Here is a 24,941-nt window from a genome sequence, read left to right on the forward strand (position 1 = left end):
CAAGGCAAGACTGGAAAAGGTTAGAAAAGAATGCTCCAGGGGAAGCTTTCTCAAGAAAATGAAATGCTAGAATGCCTTAAATGTTTGAAGATGCTAAGGAGAGAATGGGACTGCTGGGGATGAACCAAGGAACTAGTGATTATATACACAAAACCAGGCAAATAAGAACAAAGACTATTAACAAAAAGGTGTACAGGGAAGATTACCAGAGCAAACTAAATCACTCAGCTGTCAATGGTTTTTACACAGTCACAACGCAATACTGAAATTATAACCAACTGGGAGGATGAGAAGGGGTGTCGGTGTGTGCTGGGGGCAGGTGTGACTATATTCTTCCACGGTGGGAAATCAAAAGATGATGATTAAAACCGGAAAACAAAAAAGTAGCTACATAAGAATATTACTTAGCAATATCAAATAATCAGTTACAGGTGTTGAAAACAATGGGCTTTGAGAATTATTTCTTTTGGGGGGGATCAGGGGATTGCTGTTTTTTATAACAAGCTTTCTAGAATTATTTCATTCTTTAAACTACATACATGTATTTCTGACTTTAAAAATACATAAATTTTAAAAATGTAAAATAATTCCATTTATGTACATTTTTAAAACACACGAAACTATTGTTACGGGCTCATATAAATGTAATACTTCTAAAAATTAGAGTGATAACTGAAATTTGTTGAACACTGACCTATGGGCCTGGTACTGCTCTAAGTGCTTCATACATATCCACTCAAGTGTGCAATAACCACTGTGGGGTTGGTGCTATCAGCATCCTCCAGCTTACAGGTCAGTAAACTGACACGCAGAGGGGTCAGATAACTTGCTGTGTGTCACACAGCCAGGAAGGGACATAACTAAGAGTCAAACTCAGGAAGTCTGGATCCAGTAGCATACTATTACTTTCCCAAGTGAAAGCATGAAAAACAAAGCAGAAGGATGCTCACCAAAGTCGTCAGAGAGGCTGCCAGTGGTAAAGAAAGAAAAGGAATGGGATTGGGAAAGGGTAGCAAGTGGACTTAAACCTTATTCATAGTTTTTTTCTTTCTGAACTAAAACAAATATGACAAACTGTTAACATTTAATAATGGATGCTGGGAACATGCACATTGCATTATTCTCTGTAGTATTCTACCATTTAAAAATATTTACTAATAGAAAAACAACTTGAATAAGGGCAAAAGAATTTGTCATTCACCTTAATGATAGGTCAGTTAAGACTCCAACCTCTAGGCTGGTACAAAGGTAGTGAGTTATCTCACTTGATTGTTCACAGTCAGTTACAGATTGAACTCCTTGCTCTACTCTTTCCCCCCTTTTCACTACTGCCCTTGACTAGTCTAAAACACAACAAAACCCCCAAATCCAAGTTCCAAAACCACACTAGAAGATAGAATCCCAGCTGACATTAGCTGTGCAACCTTGGATAAGTTGCTTAACCATTCTGTATTTCAGTTTCTCCTTCTGTTAAAAATAGTACCTGGCACTCAGACATTTCCTACTGTTACTACTGCTGTGTTTATTGCCATCTAAGCATTAGATAATATCTTGTTTACTCTTTGCCCACTAGATTGTAAGTGCCAAAAAAACAAGGACCTTGCTGTCCTGTCCTCAGCTATAACTCCAGTGCCAAGAACTGTGCTTGGCAAATGGCAATCACTCAAATAAATTTGTTAAATAAATGTTGACCTGTGGTGCTAGAGAACTGCTTGTACTTTGCCCTGCAGCTGTCATGCTATTTCACTTCTCAGTCTATGCTTTTATTGGTCCTTCTGCCTGGAAGGCCTTTCCCATCTTGATGCCTCAGCTCGGGCATCAGGTTTCCCATAAAGGCTTCCTTGAGATGGGCCACATGTCCTCTGTGCACCACAGTGCCTGGTACATAACTCAATCTTAACACACGCCATTATCTGAAAATATCCTCCTGTGTCTGTCTATCCCCACGAGAAGCAGTCAAGCACAGTGATTAAGAACATCAACTCTGGAGCCAAACTGCCTACATACGAATCCTGGCTGTGTGACCTTATGCAAATTAATCTATGTCTCAGTTTCCTAGTCTGTAAAATGGGGATAATAATAGCACCTCTCTCATAAGGTCCTCACAGGATGAAAAGAATTTGTATCTGTACAGCACTCAGAACAGTCTCTAACACCTGGTAGATGTGATATAAGCATTAACATGTTAAATTACATTATAAAAATCTCTTTGAGGCCGGCCACAGTGGCTCATGCCCATAATCCCAGCACCCTGGGAGGCTGAGACAGGAGGATCACTTGAGGTGAGGAGTTCAAGACCAGCCTGGGCAATAGTGAAACTCCGTCTCAACAACATAAAATCTCCTTGCAGACCAGACACAGCGTCTTGCTCATCTTTATATTCCCTCAATGCATGGCGCTCTGTAGGCTCCAGAGTTGTTCTTAATGTTTAAATGTTCACTGAACTGAAAGCCATTACACTAGTCCAAATAAAAGGATTAGTACTCAAACTAAGTTAGCAGCAGTAAAGATGGAGAAAGGGTGATGGATGTGAGACATGCTTGGGGTAAAAAAAAAAAAATCAACCGAATAATGCTGCATGATTAGAATGAGATGGGCCATAAAGAAAATAAAGTCATGATGACAGCTAAGTTTCTCACCAAGATGAGGAATATAAAGAAAGCAAGGAGGAAAAAGGAGTGTTCTTAGCAAATTTTTAGCAACAAAATGCTTCATTCACTGCTTAAAGAACTTTAAAAAGCTCTTTAAGAGCTTTTAAGAGTGCCACCATTTTTTTTTTTTTTGAGATAAGATCTCAGTCTGTCGCCTGGACTAGAGTGCCATGGCATCATCATAGCTCACCATAACCTCCATCTCCTAGACTCAAGCAATCCTCCTGCCTCAGCCTCCGGAGTAGCTGGGACTACAGGTGTGCATCATCAGGCCTGGCTAATTTTTTCTATTTTTGGTAGAGATCAGGTCTAACTTTTGCTCAGGCTGGTCTTGAACTCCTGACCTCAAGAGATTCTCTTGCCTCAGTGCTAGGATTACAGGTGTGAACCACTACACCTGGCCATCCGTACTTTTGAAAAAATAACTTGAACTCTGATCAACCTCAATGGAAACCTGGCACATAACATCTGAAAGAATTTAAGCTCCATGAAGACAGGGATTTTTCTGTTTAGTTTGCTGATTTCCAACACCTGCAACTGTGCCTGGTACATGGTGAGCACTCATTATATATTTGTCAAATGAATGAAAGAATTTAAGTAAATTCGAGCTTTCCATGTCAAGCAAATAAAAAATAATTAAATAAGTATTTACTATGTGCCCAGCACTGTTTTAAATTTCTACAGGGAATACAGATGAAATATGATATTTTATCTCCCCTTCCCATACGAATAAATTACTAAGTTTTGCATAACATTAGTAACTTACTATGCTATGCAATATAAAATACAACTAAGTTCTGAAGAAGGATCAGCATAAGCTGTGTGTGCATGTGTGTGTGTGTGTGTGTGTGTGTGTGTGTGTGTCCCCTGAAATATGGGCTAGGCTTAGATTCTTTACCAATACATCTGATATGATGTAATATGAAAGATCACAAGAAACTAAGAAAAAAATTTGATAAAGTGGGGCTAGACTCTAGAAAAGCCTGCTGATGGCAAAGAGCAAATATAATGCCAACCCTCTCCGAAGCCCTTCCTTATTTTCCCCATTCCTAAATGGAATTAACTTGTTCCCTTCTCAGCACTCTGAACGACAGTGTTCCTTCTACTAAAGCACTTATCCCGCTGAATCATTACTACTGGTTTATGCACCAAACTCCTCTAGCAGACTATAAGCGACTTAAGGACAAGAAATGTGTCATCTGTGCCTAGCAGACGCCAGGGACATAACAAACATATGAATGTGGGGGAAAAAGAGGTAATTTATATTTTAAAAAATAGCCAATAGATAACTTAGTAGGTCTCAGGGTATAAGAATAACATGAAACAGATGTTTGAAGATTGGTCTTTGATTTTACTGTAGTTTTGAGTGTTACAGAAACTAAAACTGGATAAATAAAATTCAACTTCAGGGTCCTAAAAACTTCACTGAGCCTCAAATACACTTATAAGCTCTTTATCTAAAACATTCAGATAGTTTTAAAAATCCATTTTGCAGGTTTATTATTACCAATCTTTTGACATAGACACTCAAAAGTAAAAATTTTGAAATAAAAAATATAAATATAAACAAAAAGAAAAGGTATCACAAGGCAGATAGCAGAAATAGGCATTCTAAAATCAATAACATTCTATAAGTTCACTTGAAGCAAACCCTTCAAAACTCCGGTATGAAATCTCTCTCCCTATTATGTACTGTACTGTATACAGTATGTTGATAACAACTCAATAAAAGGGGAAACATTATAAACAAGTGAGCTATTCTACCTGATCATATACTGCAGCACAGTCTTCCAGTCAGAAAAACAAATTTCAGAAGTAACCATCGCTTCTATACAATATATTTTAGACAATGTTCAACTTAAACCATACTTCAATAGAAAAAGGTTTCAGCTAAAAAATCCTAAGGTGTACTTAAAATCTAAAAGGAACATATAACAAGACTTTTTGGGTGCTTAATAAACAGCAATATGCCCTACCTATAAAATAGATAAAATCAGCTAGAAAACTAGCACTGCATTTGTACCCAACAATGATCATAATTAAGCTAAAGAAAGACATGTTTTTCTTGTCATCTTTATTCAAGTATTTCACAGCAGTTATATTACAAATTACAGTAAATGTTCAAATTCCAGAATTCAAAAATTAAATAATTTATTCAAACTAATGTAAAATGAAGTCAAATGCAAAACATCAATTTAACACAATTCTAAATTAAACTACAAACCCAAAATAGACCATAGTTGATGAAGTCTACTTAATCTACAAAGTAGACACATGACTGAAACCAAATAGGACTCCCAAAGTCTAAGTAACCAGATGTACAAAATACAAAAGATGCAGGTACAAGCTCAAATTCAAGCTTACAATGTGATTACAAATAATAATTATAATAACAATGGCATTCAGCTACGGGACCTGACACTGAAGATACCTACTGAATAGCACCATAGCTGAACCAACTTAATCAAAAAAGGGAAGATAAGAAATTACCACCCCACTCCCTAAAAATAAAATCCAGTAAACCTACAAATACATTGGCTTATGAGAAAAATCAAGTCATGAAAGGACATTTAAAAAAAAAAAATCACAGGTGAGATTCAAGCTCGAAAACACAATTAACTCCACAGCCATCAGTTTCAACCCTAGTGTGGTTCCATCATCTTCAAAAAGCTCCCAGGATTCCCACAGCTGAGCATGAACTATTGCTGGGCTGTGCTGTGATACACGTTTTACTGATCTGAGAGTAACGTTTTACATAGGAGCTCATCATTTATAATGCTCACAATAGGAAATAAGAACAGAGGTCAATTTGTACAAATTTTTGCCAATGCTATACAGCAAAAATTAAGAACTTACACAAAGGTAAACAAAATTTGAGTCCATTTAGATAATTTCACAAGCTGCTTTAAACTATAGAACCACCAGATATCTGTAAAATAAGCAAAACTGGTATAGTGTCTTTCTTTTTTGAGGAAAAGAGGGCCAGAGGAGTTGGTACAATTTCAGCTCATTTTTCTCCCCTTGGCATTAGATTGGCTTTCTCTTTAAGACCTAAACTGTTCAAAGTGGCAGTTCCTATACTGAGGTTGCCTCCAATTTCTCCATCTACATTAAGGTTAAAAATAGCAAAAACAAATGAAACTTGATCTTTTGGAAGCATTTTAACGCTGAACATAAATAAATTTCCCTTGTCAAACTTACTGATGGCTAAAATCTTAATTAACTTGTACAAATTAGTAACCTACTAAGAACATGTGCGTTTTTTTTTTCCTTTCACAAGTGCTGCTGTTACTTGAACAGAATGCTTCTGAATTAGAGTAACTGGAATAAATATTTAAAAAAAAATAGTGCAGCAAGAACCTGAGACTTGCAAAAAACCCTTTTACCAGAAACTTGCTACAAAAAATCTGCTACATCTTATTTCATCAAATCTTTAAATTCTGTAACAATTTCCATCAAAATACAAAATGCTAATGTATTAGACAGTAAAATAGTTTGAACTGGTATGATGGTAATAAACACTAAAGAAAGCATGAAAATCCTCCCAATAATCAAATTAGAGGTTTCAAATAACCTCCCCTTTAAAATGGTTCATCGTTAATCGCACTTGCCCACCTTAAAAGTACAGTGTGTCTACATGGGTAGCATCTTGAATTATATGACTAACTGAATATTATGAAAACTTCATAGACTAGGTATAAAGAAAACAAGTGGTATTAAAAAAAATTATACTAGAATTAGAAGGCGCTAGATGTAAATGTAAATGCAAAGAAGCACTTTGGATTACTGCAGTATCCTATGGCCCAGGTATGCTTTCTGCACACTACAAAATAGCCAGAGACAAGGAGACAAGTACCTTAGCTTCAGCATGTAAACGGTGGCAAAGTGATTACAGGACTCTCTCTGTAAACACTGTTGGTAACTAAAATACAAAAAGCTGAGGTAGCTCAGTATCTCTGCAGTAGTCCAAGACCAAGACCATTTGCCCTAATTAAAACCCAAACTACATGTGTTGCATATATTGGAAAGACACACCTGCAGCTAACGGCTATAATGAATGAAGATATCAAGCTAACTTGTTGGCAAAATTTTCTACCTTTTTGTTTAAAAATCATCTGATAAAAAATGTCACCGCACTCCCATTGCCTCTTTGCAACTGCCTAGACTGCGTCTCCAAATTTGTAGAAAGTTTTTGTAAAACTAGTAACCCATAATTAATTTCAGATAAGTACAATTCACAGAAATCACTCAACAAGATCCAAAATGTGTTCCAATCAAAATGAAGAGTTGTGAAGGTAAGCTTACGGGAAGGGATTTAAACATTAATACTGTTATTCAAGGACAATACCAGAGCTCACTTGCAATTATGCACACAAGAAATGAATTTCATGGAGCTTCTGACAAATTACTCTCTTTTCTGTCCATTTGGCAAGTTCTGGCTTTAAAATAAAACAATAACGATTTACTACATACGAAAATCATTTTTCTCTGGGAACTCAAACATGAATAACTATTAAATTGCCACTGACAAAAGAATGGCCACTATTTATTTTCTGGTCATCATTGTCGGTAATACCAAAAAGTGTGTGGGGTTTTTTGTGGGCCATGTATTATTTGTTGTTGTTTTATTACGTTTCTTAAACTGAAACAGACCTTACAGGAAAACTTTAGTATATTATGTGGCTTACTGAGTGTCTTGATTGACCTTTGAGAACAAGACAGGTATTTAATACCAAAACACTTGTTGTCTCTTAATGACATAGAGTATCAAAACTTATTTTCAAGGTTGTGACCAAAGAAAGTATTCCAATTATTTGCTACAAACAAGCCCATCCATTTAGCCTTATCTTTCTCAAATGAATAAAAAGGCACATTAAAGGCAGTTCTAAAGAGCCTAATCTAATTTCATCCAGTTTCTTTAGCTTCTCACCAGAATATTCCATGGCCAACTCTAAAAAGGTTTCAGTCCATTACCCAGATTGGAGGGGTGGAGGGAATATGATAGGAGGGTAGAGAGGAGGAGAAAAAAAAATAAAAATAAAGGTTGCCCACTGTTTAAACAATTCAACACAGTTAGAACTGCCCCAGTCCAGTTTCCTCCTGTTTGCTGGTCTGCTCCCTAAGAAAGGAGTCTCCAAAAAAGAGTGCACGAAAAGAGGAGCAGAAGCAAGAGCAGTTTCTGTAGCACCAAAATCTCCAAGCTGTGGGGTTGTATTTTTTACTTGTGGAAAATACAACATGTTTCTGAAGTTCTGTTTGGTTCTTGTAGGCTGGTTGGTTTCAGGTACCTGAGACAATAGCACCAAATTCAACAGAGAGAAAGAATGAGTGAGAGAGCACTTTACACCAAGGCTCTGCGCATAATTGGTGCAATTTGAAATTGAATGGCTCAGAAGGCTGCTCTGTCAGGAGCAGATTGGAGAGGATAAACCACTCGTCTTGAAAAGTTCATAGGAATGTCTCAAACATATGAACTGTTCTTTCCATCTCCTATAAGGGGAAAAAAAATGCGTGTTATCTATTAAGGGAAAGACAAAGGTATTCCTCATTATGAAAGAATTCACTTTAAATTAAATTTTTAGAGACATAATTTGAGATACAGGTTAAACTTTGAATATTTTTATGATTACAATACCATAGCTATTCTGTAAGACTATCTGCCCTAGACTCTTCCAAGTACTTCCTATTTTAAATTTAGGCTAATGAGGATGATGATGATAGTTAACACTCAACAAATAACTTATTATGCCAGTAATCTATGACAGATGAGTATGAGTACTATGACTATGAGGATGATAACACTCAATGAGTAATTTGAGTGATTTATGTCAGATATTGTGCTAAAAAATTTATACATATAAAATATATAAGTAAATATTTAATTTAATTCCCATAATAACATTGAAGGTTGAAGATAGGTATTACTATGGCCCCATTTTACAGATAAAGAAACTGAGGCACAGAGAGGATAAATAATTTGACAGCTAATAAAACGGCAGTCAGGATTTGAATACAGGCAGCCTCACTCCAGAGCCTGAGCCCTTCCTTACTCTTTATATTTCACTAATTCCCAAAGCAGAATGAATGTATTCAGTGTAGTGAAGCTAATGCCAAAAAGCAGAATGTACCCTGTTCCCATTTCTATTCACTCCAACCAGAAAAAAAGCCAGAATGGGTGGCTGCCATCACCACCACCAGGAAAGCCATTTACTGCTGATTCTGCTCTCAATCCCCCCTCCCTCCCTAAACTAGACCCCTAGATTACTAGGGGTTCAAGTTCCAGTCTAAGAGATGTTTCACAGCTGAAGAGTATTCAATCCATTCAAGCTAATGAAATCACAATCGTGTGACTACCCTACACATGTCATTCAGATGGTCAAATATCACATACATCTAAGACATTTGGTTTTCTTTACTCCCTTTAAGTAGCTCCAAAGAAACTCTATGTCTCTATAGAACTAATAGGCTGTACTAACAAAGTTCTTAAATGATCAATCAAAATCACTTCTGCTAAATGTTTTATCATATATTGCTGAGTAGAAAAAAATCAAGTTACAAAATATACAATATGACCCCAATTTTTAAATATATAGTCACACACTTACAGATATATTATGTACATCTAGACATTTTAAAAGATTGGAAGACATTCCAAAAGATTAACATTGACTAGTTTCCTCTAGATGGTGGAATATGGGTGATGTTTTATTTTTTCATTGTGCTTTCCTGTAATTTTTTATGTATTATAGTGACTTAGTACAGCTTTGTAAAAATGTAACTTGTAAAAATGTGATTATAAAATAATTTTTAAATGTTCTTTTGCTTTGATTCAAATCCCATACTCCTTAGTACACATGAAAAATAACTATGTCCTCTACATACAAATCTTTAATATGCTAGTAATATTCCTTGAGAGCAGGAACTTTGTCTTATTCATTTTTTGCATTCCAAACACCTAGCACAGTATCTGGCACTGAAGGTACTCAATAAATATGTAATAGATAAGCCACCAGATAAACAAACTAACAGGCAAATGAACAAAGAATCTAACTAAGTCACTTAGCCATTTAGTGGGTAGATGAGGGATTATATTTGCTCAGATGACCTCAAAAAGCAGAGATCTGGCTTAATGATGTAAATTATATGAACAGAGACATAAACTCATATTTATAGAGGAAAAACTTCTCTATGGTCCAAATTTGGCTAGAAAGGAAATGCTTGTTCATTTCAAAAAGAATCCAAGCAAAAAGACAACCACTCCTTCATGTAGCTAATTTACAAGACTAGATTTGATTAAATGAGATGACTTTTGAATTTGCTTCCAACCATCAATGGGGTGGTAAATAGGTCTTATTGCCCATGCCAACTCCTTTAATCAGCAGTGGCTGCCTAGGAAGCAGTGATAACGATTGTGGAGCCATTTCCACATCCAACAAGTCCGAGTGATACGCTCAGTCAGCACGTCAGTAATAAGGGAGGAGAGAATTGTGACACACTGTTCTATGTATGTGCCAACCCAGAACCATGGGTTTCTTTGTTTTGATAAACAAGGAACCCCAGATTACTTCTTTCCTGAGACAAAATGGTACAGAAACTTCAAACTATACTCTTAATTATTCTTCTAATCTTAAATCTTCAAAACACTCTTTAGTTACTTGGTACAAGATATAGATTTAGGCAAATTAACTTTTTTTCTCTTTTGTTTGGAAAAAGTAAAAGCACATGTCTATTCATCCTACAGATAAACTAAGTACTTACCTCTACAAGTTGTGATTTGTCATAATCTTTACGATGACGGTAGATGCACTGACTAAGAAGAGAATATAATCTCTCAAGTTGATCAACTGCCAGATTGTTGCTTTTATCTACCAACAAATCAAGCAATTTCTAAGAAAAATTAGAAGAAAAGAGAATATAGATGTAATTTGATTTTGCGGGTGAAATTGAAACAGTTATAGTCAAGTGGCCAGACATCAGGCACCATAAGGCTATGGTGTAACAGTGACACCTGAGGTTAAAAGGTTCAAAGGCTTATTTATTACCAAGACTAATCCTATACCTTTCAACCCCTCAAAACACAAATAACTCTTTTTTACTAGAAGCCCTGAGGTACTTACATCCCTAGGTTAAAGCAGATTTCTAAAACTAGTTTTATTCAACTTCCTACAAACACATTCAAATTTCCCTCCGTTCATTTAAAACTGACTGGGAATAAGTCAAGTTTACCTTCAATCTCTCACGATCAACTACAAGAGGTGGCACAGGCTCCGATGGCTCCTCTGGAACCAGTTCCAGGCTTGTTGTTTTTGCCTGCTCTAAAATTAACTTACGGTATTTCTTCACTTTAGAAGCACCTATAATTGAGGAAAAAAATATGCTGCAGCATGTAGAAGTTAAGAAAAGTCAGTCTTAAACAACTATAAATTCTTTTACCCACCACAAATCCTATTTGAAATGAGGATGGGTATATTCTTTAAGTGATAAATGTTTTTTTTGTTTAAGTAACCCAATATGGCAGGTAAATGATGTTTTGTTGGGTTAAGAATAAATAACCCAAATTAAAAAGAACTAAACCACAAAGGAAGATAAAAGCAATCTTCACTAAACACTGACTTATAAACAGCCTTCACTCTCTTTACAACAGCTATCATTTTAATATGTGGAGCTTTCAGAACTGGAAGAAAAGAAGCAATCTAGAAAGGCAGATACTAACACAAAGTGGGACCTATCTCTCTACACATTTGCCTTCCAACCCAAAACATTTTCAAAATTGCCTGAAATTTATTATTTTCTCTGTTACAATGACTAAAATTCTATTAAAGACGGATCTGGGTTTTAGTGTTTTTTTTTCTTAAAAATATAAACCCATTAACAGTGTAATAGGGCTGGTGTTCTTTCCTACCTTAGAATGAATTATTATAGTATAATCTAATTACTTTTCTATTTTGTTGAGACCAGCCACAATGAAAAAACATAAATTTTGAGGTAGGTGAGCATAGTTTCACAGGCACTTTGAGGGACAGAGACCTTCAAAGGAGGGTGGGGGGGGGTGAGTGAGGGGAAAGGAATACAAAGACAACCTTAGACTATTTCAGAATTTCATGCAGGACCTGGCCCATATCAGGGACACTAAGGAGAACTTATTCATTGAGTGTCCCTGCATTGGGACCCTCCTGCATCAGTCCTCACACTCTCAAGTCTTTAAACTCTTCTTCTCGTCAATGCCTGCTTCACAAACAGTAAAAGAACCAAAGTGTTGCCTTCAAAAACATATATTGTGATATATCAGAGAAATTTTATATTTCAGGAAGCCTTTAAAGTGAAAGCCTCTATAGTTCAATTAACATACGCTAAGAGTTTTGTTAAAACCATACCGATCCTTATTACTACATCCATGGACTTCTAGAGGCCTGAGGACTCAGATTGGGGACCATTGCACTAGGTAATACTGTCCTGACAATTCCAGCTAAAAACTTCAAGTCATACTTTGATACAACAAATATCTTTAAAGCTTTTAGATCACCAATTGATCATAGTAATTTAGTCTTTTCTGCAAACTTACTAAAATCTCAAAGAGAAATAGCATTAAAATGGACTCCTTTACCCCCACCCATTCTGCCTCATACCACAGATTTCTCCTTTTGTTCTACTCTGTCTTGTTCATACTTAACCCTAGCTTTAACATAGCTTTAAAGTTCTGATAGCCCAGAATAAATACTGCTCTAAAAACTACTTTCTATTACTAAATATTGAGGAATAAAAAAAAATTCTCAACAGGTAGCAATTAAGAACAGCAAATCTCTCTTTATCCATTAAAAGAATTCTTAGATTTTGAATAATATTTTCCTACTTCCTTCTGCTAGAGGGCTTAAAAAACTGGCAGCAAAAAAAAACCTTTCCCATGTAGCCCAAATCCCAGACTAAAGCTGTGTACTCCACATAATTTAGAGAACATGAAACAATTTCAAGATAACCTCGTATAAAAAAAGTACCTATCCATGAAGGAAATGTATATTCAGTAGGGTAGATATCAACTCACCCCATCCCACTATGAACTAAAGAATAGTGATAAACAAAGACAGGTGGAAACCGTTAACTCCCCCTTTCTGCTGCTTCTTAGAAGAATCATGTAGCCATAGGAAGAGCTGGCAGAGTGCTCTGATTCTCTGAGAACAAGGTAAACTTGAGAATGAAGGCTCTGATTCCTTCCTCCACTACCGGGATTTATAAAGCAATGGAGTCTCTTAAACTCCACACCCCTTGGATTCAAGTAACAATGACTGCCTGGAATGAATATACCTTAGTATGTGCCAGTTACCAAGAGAGGCAATTAAAATATATGATTTATTTAATCCCTGAAACAACACCATTCTGAAGTTCAATTTCCTATATAAAAAAATAAGTTTGGCGAGAATAACTAGCTCAAGTCCCACAATTATAATGAATAGCAGTAGTAACTTAACCTAGGTGTACATGACGCTTTCTGATATACTATACAGGTATCATATCGAAGTCTTCTCTGCCCACCCCCAGTCCATTCCAATAATTCTTCTGTTGGAATTCATCTTCTTAACACCCGTGGATTTACTCAGCTTTCAGTCATAAATCCCTGAGGACAGGGGTGATCAGGCGGGAGGCAGAGGAGTAAGCAGGAAGAAAAGCAATGCATTTGGGACCATAAACCCTCTGAAACTTACAGCAAAATTTAGTATGTGTATGTGCACTTTTCTAGGGAAAGCGATGAAAATTTTAACAGATTCTCAAAGGGGCATAATTATTCATCAACTATTGCTACTGGGAACCAGATGAAATGTGCAATGAATTAACTCTGGAATTTATGCCTTCAGAAGATTTTTTAAAATATTAGCTTTACCTTCTTTATCCAGTTCTGCATCTTTAACCTCCACATCGGGACCAGGTTCTACCTTCTCGTTATTGCTACACTCCAGTGTCTCTAGTTTCTCAGGATCATCTCCATGATTTTCATTTGAAGTTTCTGTTTTTTCTTTTGACTGGTCCTCCAGAAGAGTCTTTTGTTCAGAACTATATTTATCACCACTATCACAGAAAGAAACTACTTCAACTTTGCCATTCTGACACTCCAGGACTGATATTCCTTCAAAGCTGTCAGTGGAAGCCTCACCATTTAGACAGTTTCCTTTAAGGAAAGGCTCTTTCCTAGATGTCTGTTCCGGATTTAGGGAACTGCTGCTATTGACGAGTAGAGATTCATTTGAACTTTCCTCCTCAGTAGATGCAAAGTTCTCTTTTGCGCCTGCTCCACTGTTAAGCCTCTGCCCCTGGTCCATGTCCATGATGTCACATGATGACTCGTCATTGGTCATAGATAAGTCTCCAGTCTCTTCTCCATTTTCCTCATGGCAGTCAGTGCTTACCTCAAACTCTCCATTCTCTAGCAATTTCCTGTCCTCCGTATGGTTCTCATAGTCTGCAAATTTGGTGTCCTCTTCATCTTTTTTAAAATTATTGACTTTCCTTTTCTTAATAATTCCTTTACCCCACTGTGATCGCCGCCTTGATTTCCTCCGAACCCGAACTGTTTTACAAGGAAGGAAAAAAGATATGTAGAACTTGGAATGCAATACCTGTTTTACATATGTTTATTAAATAGAACCCAAAAGAAAGTAAACCCATACTGTTGTAACACACAAACAAAAACTACTTAGTTCTTGACATCCATGCTGACTGATCCACACAACCTACAAGTAGGATCGATATGAAGTCAGGGATGAACACTGCAGAATGAAAATTTTAAAAAATTTATTTCCTATATCATTTTACTCAGCATTAACCTTTTCTACTACCCTGTATCCTACTTTATAGCTGTTCCTAATTTCCCACATCCAGGACACAAGCATATAATATACATATTTAGGGAATGACCACACTTGCCAGGCTGCCAGAAAGATTGAGGCCACAGCCTGCATTTCCACCAGGAAGGTGGATGCTTTGCCAGCAAAAATTAGCTTGTAAATCATGAAAGGAAATAAAGACATGATCCAACATAATGTGATAGAATAGTTACGGGTATCCCCACAAAGAAATCTCTGTTGCTTCTCCTTCCAGAAAAAGGAATCACCCACAGTAAGCATGACCATAGATAAAACCCCTATGAAGGTTATATGAACAATCTGGTTAGCCAAGTGTTAACCTCTTCTAGCACAAGTGGTTCAGCCAGTATCATCAATTTCTTACAAAGTTATTTGAGAATATGTAGGAAAACTAAGCCCTCTACTATCAAGACAACAACATTAACAAAACATTGCAAATAAATATTTGGTCAGTTATGTGAAAAGGGAGACCTACAAAACTTGTACGGACTATACTCTTGGATGCTAGTAACCATCATAAGCTTTATGAGTAGACAGCTAGGGCTTCCAGGTGATAATGGACCCAGCAATTTTTAATTTCCCATATATTTATCAAAGGTAGGTAGTTAGGCAAGTCTACCTCACTGTCCCTTAAATAAACAAAAAGTTAACTTTTATTTGGAAATTTGTGACACTTGCATCATATAGTTAAGTATTCTTTAGAATGCTTAAATACAAAAGTGAATAAAAATGACCCATTTTTTTCTATGGCTATAAAAGTAGTAAGTCAAGTCTGGCTTAATTTTTTAAAAAAGACTACATATGTTTCTGGGCATATATATTGGGCAAAGACATTTTAAAAAGAAAATTAAAAAACAGAATCACAGCCGGGCATGGTAGCGCATGCCTGTAGTCCCAGCTACTCGGGAGGCTGAGGCAGTAGGATTGCTTAAGCCCGGGAGTTTGAGGTTGCTGTGAGCTAGGCTGACGCCACGGCACTCACTCTAGCCCAGGCAACAAAGCAAGACTCTATCTCAAAAAAAAAAAAAAAGAATCACTAAGTGTAGATTGTTTAATTCATAGTTTCTGCTTTGTAAGGACAGAAAGGAATATGGTCTTATAACAAGGCTTATTTCTTACATGCACATTGCTTACTGTGAACTTACAGTCTATCAACAGTATATAGGATGTTTGTAAACTTCTTTCATCCTTTCATCTTTAATCCCTATTGAGTCTCTGCAAAGACACCAATGTATTCACAAGAAATGGACAAATTTAGTTGTAAATATTACTCCTTTCCTATCTAAGAATGGTTTCTGTCATCATCTCCAAAATTCAAATTATTTAGTCATTTAGCTCAAAATATGTTTTTCCTCCCAAACTGTAATATTGTTAGAACTATCTCTTCATTCTTCCCACCTATTACTTTCTATTTTAACAATGTATGGTTATAGGATAATTTGCATGGAGAAAAAAATTTCTGCATCAGGCTACTGTTAAAAGCTGGTACACAGGCTCAGGTGATGGGCATTTGTAAACATATCATTAACTTGAAAAGCTAATCTACTCCATATTAAAGATGAAAGAAAAACATTCAGCTTGCTCTGACTCCAAAAAGTGGAGCTGTTATATTTTACTACCTGAAAAGCCAGTCTTGACATTATAACCTACTTATTCTCCAACCATGTAACAAAACTATAAGACGTTCCCCTTTTCTTTCCTAAGCTATGGAACTCTAGAGCAAAGAGTCTGAACTCCGCTCAGTCAAGAGCCAACTCAATTACTTTACATGTAATACACTAAACAAAGTCTAGAAAGCTCTTCCGAAGCAAGTTTACTCCTAATGTTTTCATCCTGTCTATACTGTAACAGAAAATGTTCTTATCCTTTGGGAAGTAAAACTAGAGCTATTTTTCCCTCCTTACATAATTATTTCTAACGGTTAGTATAATTTTGGCAAAATAAGAGAAATTGATCATTATGAGCTCCACATGAATAGGGATTTTGTTACACTCACTGCTATATATTCACACTACCTGGCATGTGGTAAGAGTGCATATTTGTGGACCTAATCCTTAATATACCACTTCCTTCCTGAGGGGTACCTGATGTGAAAAAGCACATTTACAGGCACAAATCTTTAGAGTCAATTTTTATAGCATCACTGAGCTTGTTTCTAAAACTAGAACCTTAGGAAAGCAACTCTCCCTTAGGGACATTCAGATAGATGATTAAAGTTAATGTACAGCAGAAAAATGATGGGTCACGTATGCCATCTACTGGTAAGAGAAAACAAAACTCACAATTGCAGATTCAAAGAATATTTTTAATATTTAAAGGCACTTAAAGCTTCTTAAGTGCCTTAAGTGAATATTCGATGTATTTTCATTAGTAAATATTTTTAACAGGTGCAGACAATGTAAAGGATTTCAAGTTTTAAACTAGAGTGCTATGTTACACAATCCAAGTCATAATCTGAGCTACAACTAGGCCAAATAGCTTAATCGGTCTCATGGCAACCAAATACACTATTAAGTCCTTTCTCAAACTTTCTCATATATGAACGCCACTTATTGAAAGAGGACACGCTAGAAAAAAAAAAGTGGGTATGGCTGCTTCATTCAAATTCAGTGCCATTGGTGAAAGGACATATTAAGGCCAGCTTTACTGACAAGGTAATATAGGCTGAGTATTCAAAATCCAAAACTTTTTGAGTACTGACATGATGCTCAAAGGAAATATTCACTGGAGCATTTTGGAGTTTGGATTTGTGATACTGAACTAGTATGTAAATTGCAAATATTCAAAAATCTAAAATATTTCTGGGTCCCAAGCATTTTGGATAAGGGATACAGAACCTGTATTATCACCTTTATACCAGAAGAACAGCATCTATCTTCCAAGGAAGGCTATCTTTAGTGAAACAGAAGGACTATATTAGGAAGATGTTGTGTTTATTAACATTTGTCTTTTAGAAATTTTATAGATCAACAGGAATGAGTGAAATGAAGAAAATCTAAAACATGAATTTTCCCTTTAAACACATCTTACAAAACTAAACAAACAAAGAAGGCTGTGCAAACTTTTCAAACTGAGCTTGAAATATTCTCAGAAAAATCAGCTTCTTACTATCATATCATCCACTCCCATATGCTGGAGTCTGCATTTCCCACTATAAAGAGAACATCCTGCACAGCATACAAGGGGTGGCGGGTGAGGATAGGGGCAAATAAAAATCCTATTGGCTCCATATCTCTATCCAAAAACCAAAGTTTAAAACTGAAAACATTCATACCTAGTTCAATTATAATAGCAAGTATTGAATAAGAATAGAAAACAGCAAATAAGGTTAAAGAAATATATTTCTGATTCAGCATCTCTGAAAAGAGATGAAAAGAGCTGTGGGAAAACAGTAGCGCTTCAGTTTGTACCCAAACCCTAACATATCTGCATCACTCTCAGTTGTTCCCACTACTGGATAACATGATCTCAAATACTCACATGCACATTTATTTGCAGAGTTGTGCCAGACATCCACTGGATTTCTTTGTTTGTGCCGAAATGCCTCTTCAACTCTAGTTTCTGTCTTCCGAGCTCCAGCACCATGAGGATTTATTTGTTCTGCTGTTACCGATAAGCCTGTGAGCAGAAGATAAGCAATACCTATTTAAATATTCCCAGCTACATAAACCAGTAAGGTTAAAAAAAAAGTCTGGAATACAAAATTGAGTTTTAAAGTCATTAATTATACTTGGGCAGTTTGTAATTCTGATGGAAATAGTGTCTTTTGTTTTAAGATGGGAAAGAAACTAGATATAAAATCACAAAAATAAAACATCCTGGCAGTCCATGCTTACACTTAATCCCTAAAGGGGCCCTATTTTTACTCATTTTAATTCACAAAGGGACACAATTTCACATTATTATGACTTTGAGACAATAAGATTATATATTGTCTAAAAGTCATAATCTCTGCCATCTTAGAATGTACAGTGTTTACTGGGCCTATTCCCACGAACTGTTTCAAAATATTTGCTGCCTGTCACACTACGTTGCAGTATATTTAGTTTTCTTATATTACCTTCCTAAGAGTAATCATTCCATCTCAATTTTCTTCACTAGATTTCTTTCTCCTATGTGGTCCTTAATGTTGGTGTTTCTCTGGGTTCCCTCTGTAATCTCTTTTTTTCTTAATCTAATCTATACCTTCCCCCGCAAAGTAGCATTGTGTCCAGCCTCCACTACCATTATATAATAATTCTCAAATCTGTATCTTTAGCCCAAACATCTCTTGCCTTCTAACGCATACATCTAATTGCTTCCTTGATATCTCTGACTGGATGGATATCCTAAAGATAGGTCAAATTAAAGATAACTGGTTTATTTTTCCCAACAAAACAAAACAATTCATCCTTCCATATTCCTTATTTAGACTGGTGGTGCTAGCACCTGTCAGTCAGTTCGCCAGCAATGTGGCAGCCAACTTCCACTCACCCTTCCCCTCTTCACAGTGCTCGCCACACCTGCAGCTACATCTCACATACATTAATCTTTTCTACCTCCATTCCTACTTCATTAATTAGAACTCTGGACTATTCCAACAGCTTTTTGTTCCCAGCAGCTTCACTGAGATACAATTTACATAATAACATAAAAATCAACTGTCTTAAATGTACAGTATTAATTTTTAATAAATGTACAGAGCTATGCAATCACCACAGCAACATTAATTTTAGATAACTGTCCCATGCAACCACTACTCCACTTTTTGTCTCTATAGACTTGCCTTTTCTGAGCATTTCACATAAAAGAATTGTATATGTGGTTTTTCGTGACTGGCTTCTTTTACTTAGCATAATGTTTATGAAGTTCATCTATGTGGTACTGTGTATCAGTACTTTGTTCCTTTTTGTTGCTAAGTAGTATAAAATTGTATGGATATCCTATGTTTTCCTTACCCATTCACCAGTTGATGGACATTTGAGTTGTTTCCAGTTTGTGGTTATTATGAATAATGCTCTACTGAATATTCATGCCTAAGTCTTTATGTGGGCATATATTTTCATTTCTCTTGGGTAGATTTCTAAGAGTAGAATCACTGAGTTGTGTAGTAAATCTATGTTTAACTTTTTAGAAACTGCCAAACTGTTCCAAAGTGGCTCCAACAACTTTTAAACTGGTCTTTCATCTTCCTACCCTGCACATTGAGACCATGCTATTTCTTGCTGCCAAAGCAATTTGACCAAATCATCTCACTACTTAAAATCCTTCAATGATTCCAATTGCCTATGGCAATGGTGTACATACTTTAGTGTACATAAAAATCACTTGAATAGTTTGTTAAAGTGCAGATCTCTTGGCCTCAATATTCTTAGAGAATCTAATTACCTAGGTCTAAGCTGACATGGGTAATAGGCACACGTAATTTGAAAAACACTGGCCTACTGGATAAAGTCCAAGCTCCTTAGCATGACATTGATGCATTCAAATATTTATTGAAAACCTGTTGTATACCAGACACATTCTTGGGACTGAAGTAGAGCTATAATATAAACAAGACATTCAAAGTGCTTATATCCTAAGTAAGGAGGATAGAGACAACAAACAACATAATGCCAAGTGCTACAAGAGCCTATATTAGATTAGGTGGTCAGAGAAAGGCTCTTTAAGGAGGGCTCACCTCTTGAGCCCTATTTCCCACCATTCTATATATCTTTATCAATACCAAACAGCTTAAAGTTCTTCTAATACACCAAGCTATTTCACACCTCTGTGCCGTAATACATGCTATTGTTTGTTCTGTTTGCAATATTTCCTCTTAGTCTGTCACTAGACTCCCTTCTCCTAGTGCACTAGAGAAGTCTCCTATATTCATTCCTCAAACACTGATCAAAATGCTAGGTTCCCTACAAGAGGTCTCTCTTTTCTGTTCTCTGAACACGCTTCAACCAGTGCATATATCACAGTGTACCTGATTTGTTTTACAGTTCTCTCTTTCCTACTAACATGTAAGTTTCTCAAGGACAGGATTATAAATTGAATCAACAAACCACATTTGCTAATAACAAAATTGCATATAAACTTCCAAAAGGAAGGGAAAAAACAGTATTCCCAAGTACTTTTTAAAAGTACCAGTACTGGATGTAAAATCTGCGATTAAAAAAGATATACTCCTACAAAAGAAATTTCACTAAGAAATACTTTATTTCTGTAATATATGCTACCACACTAAAACTTTCACAGAAGGTAAAGTTTTAAAATATCTTTGAGAATTTACATGACACATATTAGTATTAGAAATGAACTAAAGGTTGTACCTCAAAATATATTATTTTCATAATACCAGCAACCCTAAAGAAACATCATTTAAGGACTCTGAAGAGAGCACACTAGGCTTCAGTAGCAAGTTCATTGCTACAAGTTACCTCTTTTTATTCTTGCTTCCTTAATTTCTTCACAGAGTTTATTAAATTCCGGATCCAACTCAGCTGCAATAATAGCATGCGCAGTGTCCTTTAGGGTACAAGCCCTGTGCCTAATGATTTTATCTGTTAAAAAAGTTGGTATAAATTTATTATAGATACAAAAGAAATAACATTAACAAAGGACACCTTAAAAAGAGAAGTAAAGGAATAGAAACATTTAAATAAAATTGTAAAAAGCATTTCTAGGTGAGAAAATGTTCACATAAAGGATGAGTAAAATATAAATATAATAAACAACTCAAGTGAGTATTTCTTTGAAAATTGTACTTTAAGAACCTCAAAGTAATAAGCCTATTAAATCATTACCTCAAAGATATACGGTTTTATTTTAAATTTTTAAAACAGAAACGTCATTTTCAATAAAAAACTAGAAAGGATTCACCATATGCCCAGCCCCAGAGTTGTCAGAGATGAATATTGAGAATTCAGAAAATCTTAAATTTCTCCATAAGTTAATACTGGTCAAAACTATGCTAAAGAACACACACACATAAAAAAAAGATATATCCTAAGTAAGGGTAACCTATTTAAAAATGTGGCAAAAACAGAGAAATACAGAAAGACTTTCTAAGATAAAGAGCACAAGATGGCATATAAATTGTAGGTAGATCAGAAGAGAAGTACAAACACAGTTGTAGGTAAACTATACCTAAAAATGGTACTAAAAGAAAAGCCTCTGCTTCGCACTAATCCAGAAGTCCCCATTCATAATGTAACATAATGTAAAAGTGCCCCCTAGAGCTGTGCAGCTCAGAGATATTACAAGGCAAGTAAATATTAGTATATCAAGGTACCTGGTTTTGTACAATATAAAGAACAAGAATCCAAAGTCACAAAATAACATCTGCTTTTTCCTCTCTAGTAAAGGCCCAAAGTATAGACAAAGATACAGAAGCCTTTTATTTATAACTTTGTGGAAATCTTACAAAACCAAACGTACCATTCAAAGGCAACCACTGATATATTTGCTTCTAATATATTTTCTCTAAAAATTCATTCAACAAATATTGACTGTCAACTATACCAGGAAAAGCCAGATGGTGGCTATGTAGCAGTAAACAAAATAGGCATAGTCCCAACTTTCAAGGAGCTTTTCAGGCTACTGTAGGAAAGTGCTGTTAAACAAATAATCTCTCATACATACATATTTAAAAAACAACAATAAAACAGAACAAAATAAAAAACCCTGAACAACAGCTATATAGAAAACCTACCGGGTATTGATGTGGGTGCCAATTTAGATTGGGCAAGTCAGGAAAAGCCTCTCTGAAGAGACATTTAAGCTGACAATTGAAGCATGCATTGGAGTAAGAAGCCACTGAAAGAATAAGGGAAAAACCAGGGCAGGTCCAGAAAATATCATGTGAGAATATCCTGGAGTAAAAAGAGCTTGGTGATTTCAAGAAACTGAAATGTAGACTGTGTGGTCAGAACCTAACAAGCCAGAGGCAAACAGGAACCAGATCTCAGGATTTTAGATTTTATCCTACGAGCAATGAAAGTCGTTGAAAAGATATGAGCAGGGAAGCAACATGATTCAAATTTACATCTTCACATAATCACAAGCTATTTATTTATTTATTTATTTTTGAGATAGGGTTTCACCCTGTTGTCCAGGTTGGAGTACAGTAGCATGATCACAGCTCACTGCAACTCAAACTCCTAAGCTCGAGCAATCCTCCTGCATAGCTGGGACTACAGACCCCATTCCCCCTTTGATACCAAATCCCTGGATGCCCATGTCCCCAAGAAGTCATACAATTGGCCCTCTCTCTGTATCCATGGGTTCACATCCATGGATACATATGTTTAATATTCTAAGAAACTGCCAGACTGTTTTCCAAAGTATGTTGTACCATTTTATATTCCTACCAGCAGTGCATCATAGTTTCAGTTCCTCCCAACTTTGCAAACATTTGATATGGTCAGTCTTTTTAATTTTAGACAATTCTTATAGGTGTTTAGTGGTATCTCATTGCAGTTTTAATTTGCATTTCACTAAAGATTAATGAGGCTGAGTATCTTCTCTTGTGTTTATTTGCCTTCCATATATCATCTTTGGTGAAGTATCTTCAATTCTTATACTCATCTTTTAAATTGGGATTTTTTTTTTTTTTTTGTATACCGATATCCAATTGTTCAAGCACCGTTGAAGACTATGCTTTCTCCAGTGAACTGACTTTATACCTTCATCAAATAGCACTTGACCCTCTATGTGTGCATCCACTTCAGGACTCTATTCTTTTTTTTTTTTTTTTTTTGAGACAGGGTCTCACTCTGTCATCTAGGTTGGAGTGCAGTGGTCTCATCATAGCTTGCTACAACCTCAAACTGCTGGGCTCAAGTGATTCTTCTGCCTCAGTCTCCCAGGTAGCTAGGACTGCAGGCACGAGCTACCATGCCTGGCTAATTTTTCTATACATATCTTTTGTCAAATTTATCTATATTTTATGGTTTTTGATGCTATTGTAAATAGTATTTTTATTTCAATTTCCTGTTTGTTGCTAGTATACAGAAATACAATTGAGTTTTGTGTGTTAATATTGTCTTCTGCAACCATGCTAAATCACTTATATGTTCTAATAGCATCGTTGTAGATTCCACAGGATTTCTATGTAGACAACATGATGTCACTAACATCTCTATATTCAATCTCTGCAGCCACTGCATCTTTTTTTTTTTTGTGAGACAAAGTCTTACTCTGTTGCCCGGGCTAGAGTGCCATGGCATCAGCCTAGCTCACAGCAACCTCAAATTCCTGGGCTCAAGCGATCCTCTTGCCTCAGCCTCCTGAGTAGCTGGGACTACAGGCACTTGCCACCATGCCCAGCTAACTTTTTTTTTTCTATTTTTAGTTACCCAGCTGTTTTTTTTCTATTTTTAGTAGAGATGGGGTCTCACTCTTTCTCAGGCTGGTCTCCAACTCTTGACCTCAAGCAATCCTCCCGCCTCAGCCTCCCAGAGTGCTGGGATTACAGGCGTGAGCCACTGCGCCCAACAACCACATTGCAACTAAATCTTAACTGGTCTCCCGACCTCCATCCCACCACTGCCTTGACTGCTACCTAAAAATTCATACTAAAAGGTCAGGGCTGTATCTTAATCATCTGTATTCTCTAGCCTTGAACAGGATGATTTATACACAGAGAATATTTAATAAATGGATGCTTAATAAATAGTGAGTCAGTGAGTACAGAAGCAAATTACTGTCTCCCCACCCCTCAACAGAGACACTCCATTCTTCAGACATGCTTTTTTCATACCTGTGTACCCTACTACTTCCTTCAGTCTGAAATGAATGCCCTTCCCAATCTTGCTCATCTCCAGATAGTGTCTTCTCCTCTGTGCTCCACTGACCCTGTACATACTTCTAATACAGATCTTAAGATACTGCATTATAATTATCTGCTGCCACATCAAGACATTATTCATTATTGCCACCTCTATATCCTTTTATCGTAATAATCTTTTTGTTATAATCACCAATAATTAGATAGGTATACTTGTCATCTTTAAAAAAAATCAATGAATTTCTAGATAGTAGGGATTGTGTTTTATATGTAACTGTTATGGGCTCAATTGTGTCCCCTCAAAATTCACATGTCAAAGCCCTAAGCCCCAGTACCTCAGAATGTGACTATATTTGGAGATGGGGCCCTTAAAAAGATAATTAAGATAAAATGGGGTGATATGGGTGGGCTCTAATCCAATCTGACTGATGTCCTTATAAGAAGAGAAAATTTGGACACATCAAGAGAAACTAGGGGGCCGGACGCGGTGGCTCACGCCTGTAATCCTAGCACTCTGGGAGGCCGAGGCGGGTGGATCGTTTGAGCTCAGGAGTTCGAGACCAGCCTGAGCAAGAGCGAGACCCCGTCTCTACTAAAAATAGAAAGAAATTATCTGGCCAACTAAAATATATATAGAAAAAATTAGCCGGGCATGGTGGCTCATGCCTGTAGTCCCAGCTACCT

At 36.3% G+C, this 24,941-nt stretch overlaps 1 protein-coding gene across 2 annotated transcripts in view; it reads right to left on the reverse strand.

Moving 5' to 3' along the window:
- Positions 1-4,708: 4,708 nt before the first annotated feature.
- The window catches only part of ATAD2B (ATPase family AAA domain containing 2B), a 140,218-nt gene continuing 119,985 nt past the window's right edge, over positions 4,709-24,941 (reverse strand). For both annotated transcript variants that reach the window (XM_045549127.1, XM_045549126.1), the window contains exons 23-28: positions 20,908-21,030; positions 17,984-18,121; positions 13,525-14,208; positions 10,878-11,005; positions 10,410-10,538; positions 4,709-8,141 (exon numbers count right to left, since the gene is read on the reverse strand). In XM_045549127.1, coding sequence (XP_045405083.1) covers positions 8,100-8,141; positions 10,410-10,538; positions 10,878-11,005; positions 13,525-14,208; positions 17,984-18,121; positions 20,908-21,030 — 1,244 coding nt within the window. In that variant the 3' untranslated portion in view covers positions 4,709-8,099. The remainder of the gene's footprint in view (positions 8,142-10,409; positions 10,539-10,877; positions 11,006-13,524; positions 14,209-17,983; positions 18,122-20,907; positions 21,031-24,941) is intronic.

This window comes from Lemur catta, chromosome 4 (assembly GCF_020740605.2).
Source record: "Lemur catta isolate mLemCat1 chromosome 4, mLemCat1.pri, whole genome shotgun sequence".
In the NCBI taxonomy this organism is placed as follows: Eukaryota; Metazoa; Chordata; class Mammalia; order Primates; family Lemuridae; genus Lemur; species Lemur catta.